This window comes from Polyodon spathula, chromosome 6 (genome assembly GCF_017654505.1).
Source record: "Polyodon spathula isolate WHYD16114869_AA chromosome 6, ASM1765450v1, whole genome shotgun sequence".
NCBI lineage: Eukaryota > Metazoa > Chordata > Actinopteri > Acipenseriformes > Polyodontidae > Polyodon > Polyodon spathula.
This window is the reverse complement of record NC_054539.1, coordinates 17,923,181-17,946,661: the sequence shown is the minus strand read 5'-3', so window position 1 is coordinate 17,946,661 and position 23,481 is coordinate 17,923,181. Positions and strand designations below refer to the sequence as shown.

At 37.4% G+C, this 23,481-nt stretch overlaps 1 protein-coding gene across 11 annotated transcripts in view; it reads left to right on the top strand.

Moving 5' to 3' along the window:
* LOC121316948 (syntaxin-binding protein 5) overlaps positions 1–23,481 on the top strand; it is a 138,812-nt gene that overhangs the window by 82,925 nt on the left and 32,406 nt on the right. For all 11 annotated transcript variants that reach the window (XM_041252350.1, XM_041252351.1, XM_041252352.1 and 8 more), the window contains 7 exons: positions 7,217–7,340; positions 14,658–14,736; positions 15,927–16,081; positions 17,442–17,514; positions 19,005–19,152; positions 19,880–19,947; positions 21,172–21,212. In XM_041252350.1, the coding sequence (XP_041108284.1) occupies positions 7,217–7,340; positions 14,658–14,736; positions 15,927–16,081; positions 17,442–17,514; positions 19,005–19,152; positions 19,880–19,947; positions 21,172–21,212 (688 nt within the window). The remainder of the gene's footprint in view (positions 1–7,216; positions 7,341–14,657; positions 14,737–15,926; positions 16,082–17,441; positions 17,515–19,004; positions 19,153–19,879; positions 19,948–21,171; positions 21,213–23,481) is intronic.

The window sequence follows — 23,481 nt, the reverse complement described above, 5'->3', positions numbered from 1 at the left end:
ACATCGAAAAACTTTATATAGCTTACTAAAGTAGGTTTATTCTGGAAAAAAGGCCAAACTATATGCTCGCCCCCCTGTCGGAAAAGTGCAGCCCCTAGCCCCCCTGGTGGCGGTGCCCCAACATTTTACTACATTTTTCGACTGGCACTGTCCCTTGACGGTCAAAGCCACTCCAGTGGAGGGTCAAACTAAAGGGCATGGGGGATAGTGTCAGAATATGTGAGCAAATGCAAGAGAACTTGGAAGTTCTGGTAACTTTGACAAGTAGCTAGGCTTTTGAAAACCACACAAAAGAATTTCCCCAGGTCATATGAAAAATAATAATGACAATGATAAGTAAAACCATGATAATGGTAAGTAAAACAAAACAAAAACATGCGCTTGCTCTTTTGAATAATGTGATCCTGCAAGCTGACTAGATCACATTTTAGCACTTGGAAGTAGGTATGATGAATGAGGGAAAAACATAATGATGAAGGTAAGTAATAAGTAAAAATGGTGGGCATCCTACTAAGGGAATATATTTTTTTGCTTTGCTCGTAATATCAACTGTAGACTTTATTTATGCACCATTTTTTAAACTCTTAAACATTATTATTATTATTATTATTATATTATACTATTGTTATTATACTGTAGAGGATGGGTTAACAGCTGGTGTGTTAATTATCTACAAAAGAAAACCTCTTAATAGCTCAGCGGACCCACACATACAACACCAGGCTTCCGGTTGTACATTTGTAGCAGGATTTATACCCATGTTGTCCACAGGCCTGATTAAAGCTTGATGATTGCTAGAGGAAACTGCATTTGAGCCATATCTCACCTGTGCCTGCTCAGCTTAACCGCACTAACAGGCATAAATAACATTCACATATCTTGTAAATTACTACAGTAGAAATAAAACATCGAACAATGATTAAAATGAAAAAAAAAAAAAAAAAAAATTCTTGCAAAGGAATAAAACTACAGTGTGACGAGTAGAAAATTCTCCCAGGAATATACAGTGAGGTTCCCAATAATCAGGATCTACTCTACACCATAGTAATAATGTAATTCTTCATTTTGCAGAATTTTGCAATACATGCCTTTTTAGTACCAGCTATAATGCTGCCCTTTGCCATTTACTGAAGTCTTTTTAATAAACAGCTAAAGCCAAGTTGTATACTCCCCTGTCTATTTTCTTGTTGTGGGACACATGAAAGGAATTGATGAGCATAATTCTCAGCTGATACTGGTAGTTGCTCACAGTACCAACCAGCATCTCCAGTTCTGTATCTTTTGCACACCAGCAACGTATCCACGTCATATTTTGGCAACCAGTTTTGTACCTTTCACCTCAAATTTCGCCGTAAATTGAAACTTAAGGGCTGTTTTTAAAAACCTTTTAATTAAAAAAAATAAATTACAATTTTTTTTCAAAACATAAACAGCTGCTTAAGTAAAACTAAAAATAAACCCAGAAGGTATTTAATTTAAACAAGGTTTGAAAAATGGGAGTAATTTACGTGCTTTGAATATCAACCGAGATATAAATATAGAGAGAGATGATTTTCAAATCATGTTAATTACGAAGTGATTCTGTTAATACATTTTTTTTTTTTTTTTTTTTTTTCAAGGGATCTAGACAAAAAAAAAAAAAAAAATCAACAGCAAACGACTTAGTGGTTTTGCTGAGATAACCTGTCAAAAACTCACATAGACTAAACAAGCAAGTGACGTTGATGAGTGGCCTGAGTAATTACTGTCGTCATTCTTATAAAATGGATCTACGTCAAACAATTTGTCTGAGGAAAAGCCGAAAAAATAACAAACATATTGAGCTCTGTCACTATACATGAGCACATTGTATTGGTGCTACATAATAATCCAAGCAACAATAACTCCCTAATTGGGCTTTTATCCCAACTAGTTATTCGTCATTGGCTACAGCCCTGTTTGCTTCAATGTACTTGCATGTGTCTTTGTTAGTTTTTTGTCAGATAAGCATACAGTTGCTTTGATTATTTGTGTCTGGGTTTCTGGTCAGTGAATCACAAACCTGATTCACAGCAACAAGGATGGCAAATAATGTTCTTTGTTTGTAAGGCTCAATTACCTTAAATCCCTGATGTGTTTTTGGTTTTTATTTTTTGCTTAGTTCAGGGGGTTTTTCCCCCCGGTTTTTGTTATTATTTAGCAAAATCGGTTATTTTTGTTTATTAAAAATTAACACCACTGAAACACATACATTTTCAATTTCTACAATACATTGAATGCACGTTTTCACAAATACATATACAAACGTTAACTCACTGTGTTGAAGTGAGGATGTCCACATTAGGATTCTGGCAATGTAGAACTCTGGATGCATTTTGAATCCGAGAATTGTGAGAAATAACAGATTTTGTTTTATGCCATGTATCAATCAAACTACAGTTCATGTTTTTCTGCCCACCCCATCTTTTGACATAGCATACTGTAGTAACTAATCTCAGCATACAATAAGTTATTTACATTTCTTCTAAGATTTAAACATTCATCATAGTACCTTAAGGTTTGATATTTATATAATAATAATTAGGCAGTTATGCATTAGTAGAAGCCTAACTGTACAGCAGTTTTTTTATATTTACAGTAACTTTTTTGGTTCATCACTGAATAAAACCGTAACGCTATTAAAAAAAAAAAAAACTGGTGAAGCCATGTTGTTGTTTTTGCAGTATATACAGTATGTGTCTGCATTTGAAACCAGGCTCCCTCTGTGCCCAGTTTCGAGCTTTAACATTTAACATAGATTTAACCGCACCTTACCCTCAGCCCAAGCCCCACGACTCTACACATTCACCTATGGGAAACAGACGTTCAGAATGTTGTCTTCCAACCTCAAGGTTGCATACCTCTTGAAAGCATTCTCTTTAAGGCGCTGTATGCCCTGTGTGCTCTGTTGCTCTCTCAAATAAATAAAAAGGATTCCAGTGCGATTTTTTTGATCTGTTTGTTTTTTGTTTTTTGATTTTTTTTTTTTCCAGGAAAAAAAAATGAAAAATTGCTTCCTGATCAGTAATCTTTGTTGTTGATATTACACACCAAAAAGCTGCTGCCATCAAGCCCAGAAGCCTCTGGAACTTCACTACTGTGAGCTTTCTGTTGAGCTGAAAAAGCTTCAGACAAGCAGCTATTCTCTGCACTCCTGTCATCTGACAGAGTGGACAGCATGGACCTGGAGTCCAGGCACACTCCCAAATAGGAGGCTGTCTGCGAGGGTGTGAGCTGGCTCTTTGCATGATTCACCGACAGGCCCAACCAGTGAAGGTGGTCTGTGCAGAGTTCCGTGTTAGCCTCTACCTGCACTGGAGACTGAGCACAGATGAGCCAGTCATCCAGAATAGACTCCCTGCACTTCGAAAAGGCATGTGGAGCTAGAGGGAGGCGGAACGGCAGTACTCGGAACTCGTACACTGTCCCTTGGAAAGCAAATTGCATTTACCTCCTGTGCCGTGGTTTTATAGGGATATGAAAGTAAACGTCTTTTCAAGTCCATCGTGGTGATTATTGACTGCAGCTGTTGCATGGTCAGCATCTTGAACCTCTGTCGACTCGATACAGGTTGACTTGTCTGAGATTAAGGATAGGTCTGAGGCCATCATCTGGCTTGGGCACCAAGAAGTACCTGGAGTAGAAACCTTCTTTGAAATGAAGAGGATGTACCGTGAAAACAGCCCACTTTTGTAGCAGGGCTCTCGCCTCCTGAGACAGCAACACTGCGGTTTGTGGGTCCATGACTAACGTTGTAGTGACTGTCCGAAAGGGAGGGGGGCTGTTTTTGAGTTGCAGAGAACAGCTGGTCTATACGGTATTGAGCATTTGTAGTGCATTGACATCAGTACTCCAGGGGACTCCCTGAAAAGGGGCCCTGGGCCTGTGGCAGCAAATTACTAGGGCTTCTGTTTAGTTTGGGTCTTAGCCTGAGGCTTTTGCCTTTGAGCTTGGTGTTGGAACTTATTAAAGTTTCCCCTTTGCGCAGCTGTGGGTCTGTTGTGAATACTTCCTCTGGCTTTAGTAGGAGCCGGCTGTAACGGTCCCTTGAGGTTGTTGGAACCTTGGTCGCCAGTGTGCTGCTGGTCTGCATGTTGGAGGAGGCCACTTAGGAAGCAGGCGCACCAGCTCTTTTGTAGACTCACGCGCAGCGAGAGCGCTGCAGCATGTCATCCACTTTAGGGCCAAAAATATTTCCCAGAGTAATGGGAGCATCCAGCAGTGGTGCCTTATCCCCATCAGCCAGTTGTGCTTGAGACAGCTAGTGCTGTCTTCTGGCTGCTACTAAAGCAGCAAGGTTCCTGCCCACCACCTGCCCGTTCAGAGCAGTTTCTTATTAACCAACCGCAGGTCCTCGAGCTGTTGTGGTGTGGGTCTGTGGCTCTGAGACCTTAACAAGCAGTTCTGGTATGCTACCAAGATGCTGATGGAATTACCCAGCCGTGCGGCGAAGTCTCAGCTGAGTAAGCCCGCTTGAGAGTGCTCTGTGAAACCTTACACTCTTTATTCAGGCAGGTAGCATACTGAATTAGGAATGCTAGTTTTGGTGCTTGCACCAGCGAGGCAATAGTGGCATATACCAGAGGAAAGTCAGCCAAGCCGAGCTTCTGCACATCATGCACGCTGTACAGTGTCCCCATGGAACGTGAAATAACAGATGCTATAGCCAGGTGACCCCAAGATGAATGGACCTCAAAAAGAAAGTCCTTGTGTACTGGGGGAGACACCTGAGAAGGAGCGGGATTATCTTGAAAGGTTTCTGTGGCTCTCTTGATCAGCGGCATAACCTCTGCTGACAAGGAAAGATGCGCTACTGGTGTTGCTACTGTAGGGGAACTCTTGATCGTTCATCTCCTCAGAGATGGCGATAGACAACAGAATCTCTTGCTGCCATTCTGCATTTGCTACTCCCTGCTGCACAAGGGGAGTAGGTGAAGCGGTGCGCTCACGCAGTAGCTTGGCTAACACAGTGTCCTGCTGGGAGACTGCTGCTCAGATCTTCTCCAGCTGCTCAGAGATTGATCTCTTAGACCGATGGTTCTTTCTCCTCTTCTTAGTCGGGGAAGCAGGAGGAGCTGAAGGAGAGCTGGAGGAAGGGGACCGTGAAGGCTTTCTCCTACGTGAAGCTCTGCTGCTCTCCTTTGGCAAAGAGCCGTCAGGTGAGGATGCAGCCCTCTCTTTGAGATGAGGATGGAGGGGAGCCCTGTTGAAGATCGCTCTAGAGCTGCGAGACACTCGCTTTTCCAGCATACACTTGAAAGTTGAAACCGCAGGAGTTGCGGTTCAGTGCCTCTGCTGTGCTTGTCCTCCATTGTGAGACCAGTCTTGCATAGATTGGCATGGTGTAATAGCAGTGGTGTACAATTTGAACAACCGCTCAGCTTTACTACTATAGTAGTACTTGCTGTAACAAGTACAGTATACAGTACTCGCAACGGGGGGGGGGGCACACGACTGACGACCAGTATTTGTTATATCTAGTCAAGTTTGCAAGGTCTTTAGAGAGAAATATGCATTAGGTAATGGTTACGTTTCATACTTGATAGGGAATGTCCTCTTTGTAAACTGTCACACAGTAACATGCTGATATATTATGCACGGCCAACCCTCCTGCAAACATCAACCTCTGCCATATTGAAGTCGTGTGACTTGTCAGGTTTCTGATGGAGACCGTGCACTTTCAGCTCTTCACAATTGATACAAGCTGTGTTATATTATTTTCTGGTAAGTTCCATTTACTGGTATTGAGTAATAAAAGTTAAACAGTACTCCTCATGGGTTACTTTATACAAAATGTAAAAAGCAGAGTCAATGCGGCGCTCCCTTCGGAATCCCCAGCGAAGACTAGCGACTTCGCACAGCCAGGACGTGAACCTGCGCTGTATGACCTACACAGAATGATTAATTATTGCCTGTGTTTTGGGTGATTTGTTCCTCATTTCTAGCCTTGTATTTGTTATGTTTGCTTGGTTATGTGACAGCTCTGTGTCTAAAAATAAATACATTAAAAAAATACAGTGAAGGTTGAATTGTGATTTGATGAGAAGAATTCTCGAGTCAAAAAATTACATCGTCATCTCTCCTTACTTATATTTTACCAGCCATTAATAATGTTTGAGAAAAATTATATAATATTCTATAGGATGATAACTAATAATGATAATGACAAAATAAATACCTGTGATACCAGTACAATAGTTGCGGTTATTAGTATTGCGAGCAATATTACTAATACTAATTACCACCATAATAATAATCATGATAGTAGTGCCTCATTAGGCTATATTTACTTTTAATGAAAGTGTTATTGTATGGAAAGGGCATGGACTAGTGTCCCGAGGGGGCTTGTCTCATTAGCAGTACAATAGGAAGGTTTGGGGGTGGGGTGTTAAACATGTGTGTTTACAGATAAATCCATAGATTAATTTCCCTTGCCTCATTTCTAACGTGTTAAGGGGTCACCTCTAAAAGTAGGTGAGACTCTGCATAGATTTGTTTTCTTTCCCATGAGGGTACTGTACTGTCCTACGTAAGCCATCCTTCACGAGAACTGTATTGGAATTTACTCTGGCCCAGTGACACAGTTGTAGCACAGAAGCTGATTGAACACTGGTTGGACTTTTGGGTTTAGGGAGTTGAAATCTCTTGACTGGTTCTACTTCCATCTTGTAAATGGGTTGTCAAAGCAGTGTGTGTCAAAGCACAATTAAACTTACTTAGCAGACATAAACATTCCATGCTACTGTTACTGTACCATGTGTACAATTTATTTTTTGGACATAGCAGTAATAGTGTTTTAAAAATAACATATTTTTATATTTTGAAACATGCTGATTTTTATGCATTTTCTTTATTAAAATAAAAAAATGCAGTTCTGACAAGCAGACTTTTCTGACTTAATAGTTTTTTTGACTAATCAGTCAATGTATAGGAAGCCAATATGTGCAAGTGTCAGCACAACATATAACTTTTTTTTTTTTTTTTTCTCAGCCATCTGCTATGGTTTAGTTCCACTTTTCAAGCTGTGGTGTACTGCTGTCTAACAAAAAGGAAATATACACCCTCACCTCCTTTTTTATTTTTTTTATTTATTACAGATTTTAGCAGTCCAGCTGCACCCCTTTTGGTATTTATGCTCATGTGAAAAGTGTAGGCATTTTGTTTTACCCCTAAACATATTTATTTTTCTTTCTAACAGGCTATCCACTCTGTTGCTTGGCATCATGAAGGAAAACAGTTCATATGCAGCCATTCAGATGGCAGTTTGACCATATGGAATGTAAGATCCCCTGCCAAGTCTGCACAGATAATCACGCCACATGGTAAGAGCAAGACATTCATACTACTTCAAATACTGTCTACGGCAGGGCAAACGCCCTTCTTGTGTAAATAGGGTGTGTGGGAATGTAAGGTTGGCAGGGATGGGGGGTTAATTTTGTCCCTGCCAACAATCACAGGTGTGGCCATTCTCCAATTAAAGTAATTGAGTGCAAACTGGGGAGTGGCCACCTATGTAAAGGGGAACGGAAGTCCTTTGCTTGGAGGAGGGAGTTTGGTGTGTTTTGATGTGTTTGTAATTATAGTGAACAGTGGTTTTTAGCCTTGATTAGGCAAGCTGTGGAGACTGCCCAAGCACCATGACCTGCTTAGTCACCTCATGACATCCCAACCCATCGAGCCTGCAGCTCTAGGTCTGGCCCCTGAACGGCTGCATATAAGCCATATGGGTCTGTCCAATAGGGTTATTGACACCTTATAAAATGCCAGAGCAGTGTCCACGTGTTCCCAGTACGCGTACAAGTGGAGCATCTTACAGACTTGGTGTCTGCCTTGTGGGTTCGACCCCACGACCTTGTCCAATGGCAGTGATACTTCCATTTTTGCAGGACCTGTTTGATGGGAAATCCCCCACAACATTTAAAGGTCTAATTGGCAGCCATTCGGCTTGCCTTGTCAAAATTGACTCAGCTCTGGGATGTCTGTTCTGGGATGAAATCCCATGGTCAAGCCCTGTCTAAGCAGAGGCTATCCAAATGAAGAGCAGACACATGCAGGCTGCCTATGAGGTGACCAACTTGCCCATTCCTTCAAGGGCATAGTAACTTTATGGGCTTTATTCCAGGGTACATCTATCAAGGACATTTTCAATGCAGTAGTGTGGGCCCCATACCTTTACTAGGACTTGGATTGTGGATCCTAAAAGCCCTGGTTTTGGAACTAGAGTGTTAAGGGCGTCTCATGAGTCGACCCTTACAACATAGTAATTTCTCCCTCAATTGTTTTGCCCTAGCTACTTGTTAATGGGGTTCCATATGGTAACGCATAAGGCAGCCTCTGATTAGCCTTGTAGCATTCCGGTCATGCGGCAATCTTGCACTTGCGACTGCTTGGGTATACTTACCCATACGGCAATGGTTACATGTCATACTTGAAAGGGAATGTTAGGTTATTGTCATAACCCTGGTTCCCTGAAATAGAAATTTAATCATTAACATTAAAGGTCGCTGCGTGTGTGCTTAACTCAATTGAAATGAAGTACGTGTTAGAGCAGCACTTCATTAAATTTGAAGAATCAATTGGTTTGATACTGGCAAACCGAAAGCATATAGCACTTAATCCAAAGATGTCTGAAATAAAATCACATCATAGGCAAATGATGATGTGTGGTTATTATAAAGAAAAACTGCATTATCTGGGAACAGTAGGCCTACACAGCACAGTTCGTTCATGTCAAACAAATGCAGCTAAACAAATTAATTACATATAACCATAATTAGTCTAATTTTACTGTAAAATAATACATCTGAATATAAAAGTTTTTCAGTCTTTAGGGACTGTTTTTATCCTGAAGACGACCATGATCTGTCCACTGCACTAATCTAGTCACCGGGGCTATCTCCATTTTCGGAAGCAGTAGTGCTAAGGACAGATAAACGCAGATTCCCCAGGTAGAAGCACGATTTTTGGTCAGTTAATAAATAGCGCTCCGTGCAGCTGCTGGTAGTTGGGCTACAATACATTTTTTTACAGTTGCATTTCTATTAAGTCGAGTTACAAGAACACAACTCGCAACATCCCCATTTAGTTAAAAAGCCTGTCTCTGGCAACTATTGAAATGGTCGTGGTATTGTTGTTTTATTTTTGTTTAGATTTGCCCGAAATGTATAAGAGGATCAAAATAAATTCCTTAGATGAAACTAACAGAAGTCTGCGTTCATGTTAATATTTATACAAATGTGGATTGATTTGCATGGTTTATTTGATTTATTTATTTTAGTAATAGGCTATAATATGTATACGGGTATAAATAAGTAAATAAATACACTAATTAAAATGTAACGTGTGTTTAGCTAAATCACAATACATGTATTTTAAATTCAGTTTGCCTTAGGCCTATATTACTCAGGATTTTTTTTAAGACAGAATTTAAGAAGTTCTTAAGAAGAAATTTAGGAACGATCGTAAGAAAAACTGAAGAATTGAACTTAAGAACAATCTTAGGAAGATCTTAACTATTTTCTTACAAACTTTAAGTTTTGTCTTAAGAAGATTTTCAAGAATACTGCCCCTGGCTCGCTGCTGCTCTGTGGACTCTGCCATGGTTGATTAGCATCGTGGGATAAACGATACTGTTTAACATATCATTTGTATATCATTTGTGTACATTAGCGTTAAGTGCAGCTTAGTTCAGTTTGCTGCTGGAGCTCCTTATGAAACCACAATGTACCAGAGCCGCTCGGAGAGGCAGAGGAAGGCATGCTCTTGTTAAAAGAGTGTCAAGGCGAACTTAATTGTTTTTGGCAGCGCTCTACTCATGTACTTAATTGGGACTTAGTCAAAATTTTGTGTTTGAATTGAGTTCCACACGCCTCTAGAGTACCCATCTGAAACTGGCCTAAGTCGCATTGTCACAATTATGTGAAAGATGTTATGCAATAATGTCCACAGCAAATCTTAATTATGCATTTGTTTTTCTGTATGGAAATAGTTTGGAATATGCCCAGAAGCGAAATTAACTGGAATTGCAATTATGAACTCTTCTACCCATGTATTTTATGAAATAGTTTGGGCTTTGCTTCTAAAATGCTGATTGAATAAAATGCAGTGGTCTTTAGGTGATGTGCTGCGAGTGATCAACTCTTCATTATGAAACCTTGTTACGAGTTCCTAACTCACTAGAATGTCATTTTTATGTAAAAAGACAGGTAGGTTAGCCTACTGGTGTTCAGTAATGTGAAGTTGTACTTGCAGTAGGCACTATTATTTATTATGCTGTTGAGCAGTGGTTTTCAACCTGTGGTACGTGTACCTTTACTGGTATGTGACAGGCTTGCCACTGGTACGCACCAACAGTTCTTTTATGATGATACGATTCCTCAAAACACAATGCTCTGTCAGTTTCGCACATACTGTATATAGATAGATAGCTAGATAGATAGCTAGCTAGCTAGATAAATAGTCTGAGCACACTCAAACTCAGGGGAGATGTTCAGGAGGACATAAAGATGTTTCGGACTCCTGTAAGTGGATTGTTCGTGCACTGGGCTTGCAATGTGTCCAGATGAAACTCACACAGACTCATTAGTATTGGTACCCCTTCGGTTTATTAAATGCTTAAAAATGAATTGAGTAGTTACAGATTACATTGAATCCCAGCTGACAGGCAATCTGGAAGTCCAGTGGCTTAATAGCATTAATACTTCAGTATATTTATGGTTAGAACATGTTTTGCCCTTAAGCGATGCATGCATAAAGGTAAAAACACCCACTGCTAAATCCTACCACATTCTCTCTCTTGGATCACATCAGCTTATAGTTAGCAAGTTGTGTGACACTTGACTAGGGTTTTACCTTGTGTTTTATGGAGTTCTTACTTCACTTCTTATATCAGAAGTCTTGATTAAATCTCAAACATTAATCTGCCTTGACAGTTTCTGTCCTTCAAGTGAATAACATTTTAAAAACACCCAGGACTCCTTCTGTAACAATATTTAGCCATCACCCCCTAATCCACCTCTCCTACATCTCCAAAATACATAAGGTGAACTTTTGAACTGATGTCATTCTTTTTTGGTGCCAAGGAGTTCCTGAACACAGCATGCAAGTGAATAACATATTACACCTACTTTGGTTTAATTATTCCAACCTGGGTTAAAAATACATTTCCCTTCATTTCCATTTCAAAAGACATCCTCCTTAGTAAGTTGGCTTTATTACATGTATAGATGTGGATTAACAATTAACTAAAACATATTGGATAGAGACTGATAGAAGTTTCATAGCAAACTTCTAAGTCTTCAATTATATATCCAATGATTTTCACTGAAATCCAGTCTATCAAGAACATAGTCAAACTATAACCCCATATAAAGTATAATCCCATTTTAGCTATTCAGTGCATTAAAAAATCCTGTTCAGGCAAGTTCCCAGCCACCTGCTTCTCTGTCAAGGTCATCCGTCATTAATAAAAGCATTTTCTCAAATATATGGCATAACATGGTCCTATGCTATTGCTCCCCCTCACTTGTTTTTACCAGGTCTTCATTAATGTCTCTGTGATTTAATGAAGCCATATATAGTTCACCACTGACTCCCCTTTCACTCATTATAGAAACCTTGGATTTCAAACGTCCCCCCCCCAGACATTAAAACTCGCATTAGATGACAACAAGTTATTTCCTTCAATTACCCACGTCTGGTACCATTCTGTTTCAAGCAAAGACATGGTTAACAAATTAATTACATTCTCTTTGGCAGACATAGCCTGGTATCGTTATGTTTTGACTGAAGTTTTTTTTTTTTTTTACTTCATTTCTGCACTATATTCTCTTAGTTTCAAACTCTTACAGTTCTTCTGTTATAATAAAACATTTACACTTATATTCTGTTTGAATGATTCTAGAATATCTGTGTTTCTTAGATCAAGCTTACTCTTTTTTCTAAATAAGAAACTTAATGCTCGCGTCTGCCTTTCTGCTCAAGGTTATAAGCCTTGGCACTTGTAACTCAAAGACAAGCTTGGCTCATTTCACAGGCGTTTTTTGGTCAGCATGACTCCAACATCGCTCCCTTTTTACTCACTTAAACGATACAATAATATTTTTACTGTTATAACAGAATAAACAGGAATATAGAATGCTCTAACATAACTATAGGTTAATACAGTGCATATTGTAACTTTTTGTATGAACAGTGTGTTTTAACAGTTTGTTCAGTATTTCTGCTGGCTTTATATTCTTTAAAACAAACTACAGTTAGTACAACATTTTAACACGCATGCATTTCACAAATTTTCAATTTGCATCCCAATGATCAGCCTGCTTCCAGTAACTATCACAGTCTTGGTTCAGTTTCTGCTCAGCCAGTCTGTCAAAGCCTCCACAGGTGTGTCTTTAAAAGCCTGATACCTGCAGAAACTTAAATCTTGTTGGCAGAGCTTCCATCTCTACATTCCCATTCCCATCATCAGTGGGAAGACTTCAAATAAATTAAACTTTTTCTTTCAAAGAGCCATCCACCTCTGCCTCATACACCTTCCACTCAAAAAAGATGATCACACCTTGTGCAGAGGAAGATGGGTTTTAGGTTCATTCGTGACAGCCCCCTCCCTCACACCATCGTAATGATAAATTATGATGCAGGGCCCCAGATTGCGACTAAAATGGTTGCAAATGCAACAACAATAAACACATTTTGATAACTGTTTTTTGCTTTTAAAAGCAAGTGTCAATATTTACAAATGCGACATGATGTTTAACTTTTTATATATACAAAAAAAAAATGTGTATCGCATGTTTTAATAAACAGAAGTGCGATAAGGTCGGTAACAATTGAATGAAAATGCTTGTAAATGCATAGAGCAGAATACGGAACCCCAGTTTCTTGCAACAGTTGTGATTCTGACCAAACGTCATGTAAATAAAGGTAGCTTAAAATGAGCATTTGCATTGAAGAAATGTAGAACAAGAACAGCAACAAATACACTTGAGGTTTGTTTATTGCACGTTTGCCATTAACAAAATGCCATGGAAACTTAAAGAAAATAATTAATGAAGGGCTGTAATGCAGCAAAAAATGCAATAATTAAACAAACAAGTTAGTGAAAAGGTTACCGTACCAGGCTGAGAAAAGTTATCTTTGTGAACTCCAAAACCAATGTTATCTTTTGCCAGTCAAATCGAGAGTGCCTAAGTAAAGTTTTGAGACAACAAATCTACTGTGTCTTGCATCCCAGATATAGTACTTAGTTAAATTGTTTACCGTCAGTAGTTTAAGTATGATTTAATTGCACAAGATTCAAGTGAGCTGATAATATCTCTTCAGCCAAAGAAGCAAGCACAGTAATTTAAGAGTTTTGTATTAAAGCAGGGTCAGCTGTTGCAGGGAAAACAAAGTTTACTTCTTAAACTGACCATTTAAAAAATGTGGCAGCAGAACACACAGAAATACTCGGAACTGTAATTAGGAAGTATACAATGTGCTGCAGCTTATTTGATTGCAGTAAAAAAAAAAAAAAAAAAAAAAGAAAAAAGTAATTTACTAAATTTAGCTTTCAGATTGTGCTAATGAAAATATGACAGTGTGGTGCTGTGGTGTATTTAATATGTAGATGTAGCAGAATTAACTCACTGCAATTTAAACTTGTTTTTAAACGGTATGTAAATTATAAGAGCTGTCTGTGTTACATGCTGTCAGATGAGGATGTCACTAACACTGAGCACGGCAGCAGCAGGAGCATGCTCTCTCCATATTACTGTACAACTGTACACAATTAAAGGTGCGGTCACAGCACTTGCAGAATATAAATAAAACGTGTAGAGTTCATGAACAGATTAACCGTTCAGCAGAATGAGGCAAAAAAACTAGCGATGTGTAGTAACAAAGCTGGTTGTAGTAATAATAATAATATCTTTATATAGCGCCTTTTGTAGCGGACCGCCATCACAAAGCGCTTTACAGAGGCCTGCTGTGAACTGTGCATTATATGCAGATTCACCTACAATAGGACATTTAATTTAACATCTCATCTGCAAGATGTAGCACAAGGAGGTTAAGTGACTTGCTCAGGGTCGCACAGTAAGTCAGTCAGTGGCAGATATGGGATTTGAACTGGTGACCTTCTGGGTACAAGCCCTGGACTTTAACAACTGGACCACAATCCCTCCTTTCACACCAAAAACAAATGAAAGAAGCACCAAACTTTGGTGTCATTTTTTCTCTCAGACTCCCTCTGCATACTACTACAACCCACAAAAAGATCTGACCAAATTCAATGTGAAAAATGCAGACAATCAGACAGGGCAAATACTAATATAATATTATTACTGCATTGCTGCAAAAATAAACTGATACAGTACATGATGGTTAGTGGTTAATGCCCAGTATGCAGGCAGTGCATCACCAGGGAGTGTGTTACAGACACACAATCTGTACATAAGGGGCACAATTTGAATTGTGCTTGTTTTTGATCTGTGTAATCATGTAAAAGAGTATATGATAAAGAAAGTATGTGCAATTATGAGTACAAGTAAATGCTGCTGCCTCAGTCAAAGGTGTGGGGTCATTTAGAATTGCAGCGTCACTGGGGAAATCGCTGAATTGGCCTGTTTCGAATAATGTTTTGAAATGTTCTACTTTAGGTAAGCAGCCAAAGGATGGAAAAAAGCCAGAACCCTGCAAACCTATCCTGAAAGTGGAATATAAAACAACCAGGGCTGGGTAAGGATTTTTTTCCAGTGCCTTTTTTAAAGATGTTTTTTTGTTCATGTTTTTGTTCATTAATTTCTAAATATATTTTAAAATCCAGTGTATTGTAGTAGTTAATGGAATCGTCGCTCTTCATAGTGTTGGGACACAGGGATCTGATTTAAAGGATGTCATCTCAAGTAAATGCAGCACTAGTTTGTTGTCTGTCTGCATCAGAATCTTTTGAGTTAGTCACAAAAGATGCTTGTTGCATGCAGCACTGTGGTTAAGAGACATAGATCCTGGGACCTCAAGCAGCACAGTGCCCCCTGATAACATACGTGTCTGGTTAAGTTATTGGGTATTAGCATAGCTGTGCTTAATTGTTAATATTATCCAGAGTTATCCCTTAAAATGCAATGGTAATCTGTTAAAGACTGTGATAAGAAATGTATTTAGTATTGATTCTGTGGACTGGAGACCTAAATATCAACCTGGACTGGTCTAGTTAGTTTCTACTCTTTGTTTCATTAACTGTAACTGTGAGAAGTTTGTCATGGTCACAACCTTGTTTAACCATGTGTCTTTTTCACCTGAAGTCTGAATTCATTTAAGGCCAAAGTTATATTGACCCAACAAAGTGAGCCTCTCCTCTTAATGTATTGCAGCCAAGAATGTAGTTGGATTGCTCTTTCATACTTTAAAGATATATAAACTCTTAACAATAAATGACCTTCAATACCAAATTGTACTTGCTTAAATAAATTTCAACATGCACTTTCTTATAATCTGGTTTCAGAAAAAATACATCCGTTATAATATGTTTGCTATATTTATGGTCTCTAGAATGGAATGCATTATGTGAAGTCCCCATATAGCAGTATTGAACATGAATCGCATCATCCTGTACTCGTTCTAAAGAGACACCAAACTTCTTTTAGTTGGATTTACAATTGCACTATTTCAGACACGATTGGATTAATTTCTGAAAGACCTTGTGGTCCCCCTGCTTTTACTGAAGTGCATTAGAGAAGGAAAATACATGGAAAGAAAATGAAATGATTCTCTATCACTTTACGTTTGCAAATGTTGTTGTTCATATTAGGTCTGCATCGTGTGCGGTATGTTTCATCTCTATTTGTAGTTCTCTGAAAGCTAAGACTTTGTAACCTGAAGCATAATCTATATTGGTTTCATTCATTCTGTTCTGTGTTTATTTTCAGAGATCCATTCATGGTTCTGTCAGGGGGCCTGTCATACGATACTGTAGGAAGAAGACCGTGTTTAACAGTAATGCATGGAAAGAGCACTGCTGTACTAGAAATGGATTATCCAATTGTTGATTTTCTAACGCTGTGCGAAACGCCATATCCTAATGGTAGGCACTGTGAACTTCTATGTCCTAGAAATTAAACATGCTTTATTTTGTTAATTTTTAAATTGTGTGCGTTTTTTAATATTATTATTATTATTATTATTATTATTATTATTATTATTAATAATAATAATAATAATAATAATAATAATAAATAATAATATAATCTTGGATCACTGGGATGGTCTTTTGTTCCGAGTCCTCTGTTCTGCTTACTGATTGCACGGTTTCTGCTGGCTGTTGCAGCAGTGAAACTGATGACAATGTCTTATGGAAATACTTTGCAGTGTGCCAGAGAGAGTGAGATTTAAAAGTGGTGTTGAGAGAAATTTAATGCAGAGAGAATGAGATTGTTCACATAAGCACATTTCATTCAGCAGCATTGGTAGCTGCTGGTGATCAGTTGTATGCAAATGGGTCAACCTTGCATGTCTTTTTATAAAATATTCTCAAAGCAGATTCCTGAAGGAATGTTCTGTGGAGTTTTCCACAAGGTGGATTCAGTTTTTGTGTCTATGTAATAATGGGCAAATATGTAAATTGTCCAAATATATACCAGGTTTACTTTTCTGAGGAAAATTCAACAGAGAATAGCAAAAAAAAAATAAAAAAATAAAAGATTAATTTGTCAAACTGTTAATTTTATACTAGTATAATAGGTCTTAATAAAATGCACATTTTTAATTACAGATGGGGGAATAATTATGTATTTAACCATACTAGGAAGGGGTTGCTGAGAGAAGTGACCTTAGCCACATGTGGTATGCAGCCAGAAGAAAGTTTTTTTTAATTATTTTTAATCCAGCCACTGAATCACATGTCATGTGTGATCCTGACACTGTGCTTTGACTTGAACAAATTTCACTGGAACATGTGATGCAGTGGTTTAACAAGCAAGTGCAACAGTGTGGTTCATCACCATGGCACAGTTATAGGTTCTTCAAAAGAAAAACAATTATTAAAGTAAAAAAATAAATATATAATAATAATCCCAATTTTAAAAACATATGAATATTTGCCAGAGGAGGATACCATTACAGTGAGCCCCGTTCAGATCCCTAATATAAGGGAGACCTGGTCAAGATGGCAGCAAAAATCATTAAAATACATTGTACTTTATCATTCAAAACCATTTATTTAGAGGTTAAAAAAACTGAACAGATAAACATTAAGTTCTGAGTAAAGCATTTAGCTGAAACAAGCTTTAAGTACAGCAGTTACCAATTAATACACGTGAATTAAAAAAACAAAACAAAAAAAACTCAAATTGCAGTTTTAAAATGTTGGGTATTATGTATGCATATATGTATTTATGACCATTTTGAAACATGTCAAGTTATTATTTATTTATTTATCCTCACAGATGTTCAGGAACCGTATGCTGTAGTGGTCCTTCTAGAAAAGGATTTAGTAGTTATTGATCTTGCTCAAAATGGGTAAGTGTCTCAGTAAACCAGAAAAAAAAAGGTTGACAAAAGCCTTGGATTCTGCTGTGTTTTAGGGTACTGACTTAGTGAAAGCATAACAAATATGTTGAGACTCCCTGGAGACTTCAGAAAAAGTGCAGTGTTTAATTTAAGGAGTAATAATCAAGTCTTAATTTTTTTTTTTTTTTTTTTTTTTTTAAATATGTCTTCTGAAGATCATTTTAATTTACTGTCACTTAAACCCACTACCACATTAAAGTGCTGAATTTAAATCAAGAGAAGTAATGTTAAAACTGTACAATGCATTAGTAAGACCTCATCCTTCAGTTCTGGTCACCTCGCTACAAAAAGGATATTGCTGCTCTAGAAAGAGTGCAAAGAAGAACGACCAGAATTATTCCGGGTTTAAAAGGCATGTCATATGCAGACAGCCTAAAAGAATTGAATCTATTCAGTCTTGAACAAAGAAGACTACACGGTGACCTAATTCAAGCATTCAGAATTCTAAAAGGTATTGACAATGTCGATCCAAGGGACTTTTTCGACCTGAAAAAAGAAACAAGGACCAGGGGTCACAAATGGAGATTAGACAAAGGGGCATTCAGAACAGAAAATAGGAGGCACTTTTTTACACAGAGAATCGTAAGGGTCTGGAATCAACTCCCCAGTAATGTTGTTGAAGCTGACACCCTGGGATCCTTCAAGAAGCTGCTTGATGAGATTCTGGGATCAATAAGCTACTAACAACCAAAGTGCAATATGGGCCGAATGGCCTCCTGTCATTTGTAAACTTTCTTATGTTCTTAAGTGAAATCTACAATTCTGTGGCAGGATAAATGACCCAATTCAAAGCAAAAAATAGTCAGGCTAACTAAGCAATCTGCAGATTGACAGTGGATTCGTAAGGAAGTTGTTAAGCTAATGAAAGGTAAGATTTATTTTTCCAAAACCTTGGTTATTAATTACCTCTTAAATGGGTCTGTATCTACTGCATTAATGTCTTTTTGCAAATAAACTTGAAACTAGATGGTATTAAAAATAAGTACATTGTCCTAATAAAATTAACAGATCTCAACTTTGCTGTCTTTGTGGTGGGCATCACATATTACTTCTTGGTAGAGCCTGTGGTTCTTTTTTTAAATTATTTTTTTCATAAATTAGTCATCAGTGAACAGGTGCAGCAGGTTTTACTAGTTTGGGAAGTTATAGTAAAGTATCTAGTGTGACTTATGTTTAGTATTACTAACATTCAAATTATACATTTAACAGACCCACATGTCTGTCACACTCAATATATAGAGAACAGAACTGCCTGGTTTTTACACAAAACATGTGTTGTACATTTTATTTTACAAGTTGGCTCTAATCTTTAATTTACTGTATGCTTATTGTCTGATTTTTGAGGACCTGATTTGCTTTCCTATTCACCAGTATTTGATTGACCTAGTTAAAATTGTTTTTCACCTTTTTTTTTTTTTTTTATTCAAATATCTTTGCAGTTACCCAATATTTGAAAACCCTTATCCTCTGAGTATACACGAATCCCCTGTTACTTGCTGTGAATACTTTGCTGACTGCCCTGTGGACCTCATTCCTGCACTTTATTCAGTTGGGTCAAGGCAGAAGCGGCAAGGATATAGTAAAAAGGTACTCCTGCATATTTGTACAACACTGTTTCTGTCTTTACTGTAGATGTCTTGTGGTGTGTTTTGTTATTGAGTGTTGTGCAATAGTGGTTAGTACGTTAGTAGGAGGGGGGTCATGTGTGATTATTCACAATAATGCACAACCTGCAGTGGGGTATTGCAATTATAACATGGAACAGATAGGTAAAAAAAAAAACTGTCCTTTTAAATTTTTTTTTTTTGTGTGTGTCTTTAATGTTTAAAAATACAATCTAAATGGTTCTGCCAAAATAGTACCTTTGTCAAATGAATTCCAGGGTGGCTGACCACTGAAATAAATAGAAGGATAGTGTTTTTGCCAAGTTAGTATTTAGAAAGCTGTCATAGGTGCCCTTCAAAACCATTTATTTATTTATTTATTTTAAAGCTTGTGTCGACGAGGTTGGTTTGTTTCAGATGTCCTTTTATGTTTTCACTTTTCTGTATTTTTGTTTAAGCCTTTTTAAATTCCCATGCTTCTGGTATCTTGATCTAAGTTAGACTTGTTTATGCTGTTGGATTCTATACCACTGGCAACATGACACGTTTACATTTCAGTCTGTAGTTGACTTTCTTTTGATTTCCCACATATGAACTGAGCTTTTAAATTCAGTTATATTAGATCAGAGAGTCAAATGTTTAAACAAAAATTCCAAGCCTTCAAGGAAAAAAGAATGTAATCCATTTATATTAATTTTTTTTTTTTTTAGGAATGGCCTATCAGTGGTGGTAACTGGGGACTTGGCTCACAAAGCTATCCAGAAATAATTATCACTGGGTATGTTGAAAGTGCAGTGAATCAGCCTTGTAGGTTTGTTGCAATGTCCTCTCTTAAGCAAGAGCATGCATAAGAACACAGAAGATAAACATTTGACTCTGTGTTGCAGTTTTTTTTTCTGTTAGCCTTCAAACTCTACCTGTTCAATATCCATTAAAGCATTTTTGCTGTACAAAAGGAACACCAATTGAAGCTTGATCTTTTAGTTCCGTTATAAAACACATAATTCTGACACTCCAATGTTATTATTTTCTAAGGCTAAAATACTGTAATACTTGTTATTAGCTACCTAACATCAGTCCTTTTAGAACATATTATTCAATTAATAAGTGGAATATGCTTTGTAGTCCTATATAGCTTATTTCACTTATTTCCTATGGCTCCCATGTAAAATTGTAAAAAAACAAAAGTTGAGACCGTTTGCTACACAGTGCAGCTTTGTGGACTCTATCAGTGCTTCTTACTGGTCATCTGCCAGTTGCATAACTGGCAACAAGCGATTTTAATGCTTATCACTAGCTGACTTAACATAACTAGCATGAAAAGGTCAGGGTACTGTGTCAGTAATTTACAGTGGCAGGTAGCTGAAGTCTCAGGATGGATTCTTGGTGGGGATGCTTTTCTGTAAAAGGAGAATACAGGACTGGACTAACACTTCAATAGGAAACGGACAGCCACCCATCCTTCAGGCTGTGGTTTGGACAGGTTTAGGTTAGAGAAATGTTAAACAGAGGAGGGATGGTAGGTTAATTAAAAAAAAAAACAAAGAAAAACAAACTGGCAAGGCCCCCAAATTGCAGTTAATGGTTTACACAGTTCTAGCCGAGAAGAAAGAAACCAAAGCAAGGTTACCTGCGGAAAGTGGACCAGCTAGAATGACATGATGCCCACTTCCTTTAGTGTACTGTTTTTAAGGTATTTAGTTTATACTTGCACAGTATATGCTTTGTCAAATCAGTGTTTTCTTAAAAGCTGTTAAGAATAAAAAAGGACATTTGACAGCCCACACACACTGTACATACTGGCCTTTCTGATGCAAATGATGAGCACAATAACCCTTCTATTCAAAGCTTACATGAGTGTGTGTAAATATATATATATATATATATATATATATATATATATATATATATATATATATATATATATATATATATATATATATATATATTATATTTATTTTTTTTTTTTTTTTTTTTTTTTTCTTTCCTTTTTAAATAACAGGCATGCAGATGGATCAGTAAAATTCTGGGATGCCTCTGCAAGTAAGTGCTACGGTTTCCCTATGTAGCTTTGAGTAATTATGTTTCCATGGTATGCATGCCATGCTGTTATTTGAGTATATTGCAATAATAATTAGTGCTGGGACAAATATCCAAATATTAAAACAGATATTTTTGTACATGTATTCTGGTACAAAAATCTGATTAAAATGTGGCAAATGAAAAAGTGTGCCATGTGATGTGTGAGAAACATAGGATCACAGGACCAAGACAGGATCAACACAGCAACTCCAAATAAACCAGATAAATGCCAGTTTTTGTTTGCTTGTTCAGCTATAAAAAGGCACACGTAAACCTCATGTTATTACTTTATGAAAATGGGTCTATGGCCACTGTTTACGGTGAAGAAACGGCAATGACAAGGAATGAAAAACTGCTGTTTGGCATCCTTTGTTTTGTAGTTAATTCACTAGGGTAAAGTAAGGCCTACACAACTTATTCTTTACTCCTGGGATGTGTTTCTATTTTAATGTTTTACATATTGTAAGGTCTTGCTGTAAAATAAAGGCACACACACACAGGGGCTACGGCCATGCCCCCTGCCCCTGCTGCTATGCTGTCTCTGCCTGCGTTCAGAGCAATGTAATGGCTTTTATTGTTTTTTGAAAATAAACATCCAAGCGAATATTTAAGTTATGAGAAATATCCAAATATGAAAATCCCTTGTTCATCCCAGCACTAATAATATAATTTTCCAATGTGCTCCTTGTGGGTTATTCAGCTTGTGTACTTGATCATTTATCAGGATACTTTATGTGACCAACAAAAAAAAAATATGTATGAGCAATGTGACATTATGTTTGCAGCACAAATCTTCTTTACTGCAGGAATTTTGGGATAATGCCTGTGGTTTTGGCATTTATTAGATATAGGATTTACTTTCAGACAAGTGGGTAGACTGCACTAGTGTGTGTTTTAGACCTGACTTTAGGTTTAGTCAGCCCTTGAATGGGATCACACTCACCATTTCTTAAACAAAAAAGACTACTAACTTAACAAATACATGTGTTGAAGCAACAACTAAAAATAAATAAAGTAAGAGCATGTGATTGTAATGTATGTAAGCCAAAACACAAGTCCTGCCCGGTCTGCCTTAATGAGGTGCATTTGTTCATATGCTCCACTGCCCCCAGTCATTCATCTCAGCAGTATTTTGAAAGATGAAGTCAGCCATCTGAGAATTCTCTGGACTTTGTTATTTTTTACATTTTGGAGATTTTTTTTTCGAATCATCTCATCATTCTGAGATTCTGATCTTAATCTCTGAAAAAAAATTGGTTTCTGTCAGTGTAATGCTGGCGCAAGGAAGTACGGTTTCCTCTCAATACTGGTTGATGAGAGTAACGCTATTTGTGGTCCCCACTGGACAAAAAGGAACATTAATTTCTGAGAATATGCTATGCTGAAGGATAGTCTGTATAGTTGGTAAAAGTAAAACAAATACATATTAATAAATATTGAAATAAATAATACATAAATCAATACATAGACATCTATTTATCTAGTTGATATGTATTTATTTTTCACTATCAGATATAAACACTGCCATTTAATACTGTATGAAACTAAAAGAAATACTTAACATGTCTTGTTCAATTGTATATTAGTGAAGATTGTTGTACATAGGTTGTCATGCTTTCATATATTTTTACTTTGAAATTAAAAATATATATTGTAATGACCCGCACAGTTGCTTTGTTGCAGGACTTGTTGTCTGTTCAGTTTGTCTCATCTGTCTTTTATGTTACATGTATCATAAGGGGAACGGGTGGGTCATGTGAGTTAGGACAGTGAATTAATGTGTGGGGAGAATATATAAATAAAAGGCAGGATTTGAACCTTAGCTAGTCATACTTTCACTCCAACTACATAACTGAAGCGCTGCACAGATTCACATCTTAACCCTTTCAACAGACTAGGCTACTGTGTACATTTACCCTATCCAAATGGCAATACATTGCCTCAATATAGTTTGAACAATTTTGCTATTCCCATAATGAATGTGTGTGTGTTGTTATCCATTAAGTGAAAAAAGAAGTATATCTGAAACAAAAACACATTGGAAATGTAAAAAAAAAAAACAGAGTTATCAAAAGTGCCCAGCCATTTAAAATGGAGATATCAAAAACACAAGCCAAGTTTCAAGAAAACATTGGGGCAGCCTTGTCCAGCACAAAGCAAATAGGCACAACTGTAAAACCGATGAGGGGCCAAAGTTGCCCCAGTTGTTTTTATTAACTTGTGTTTTTCG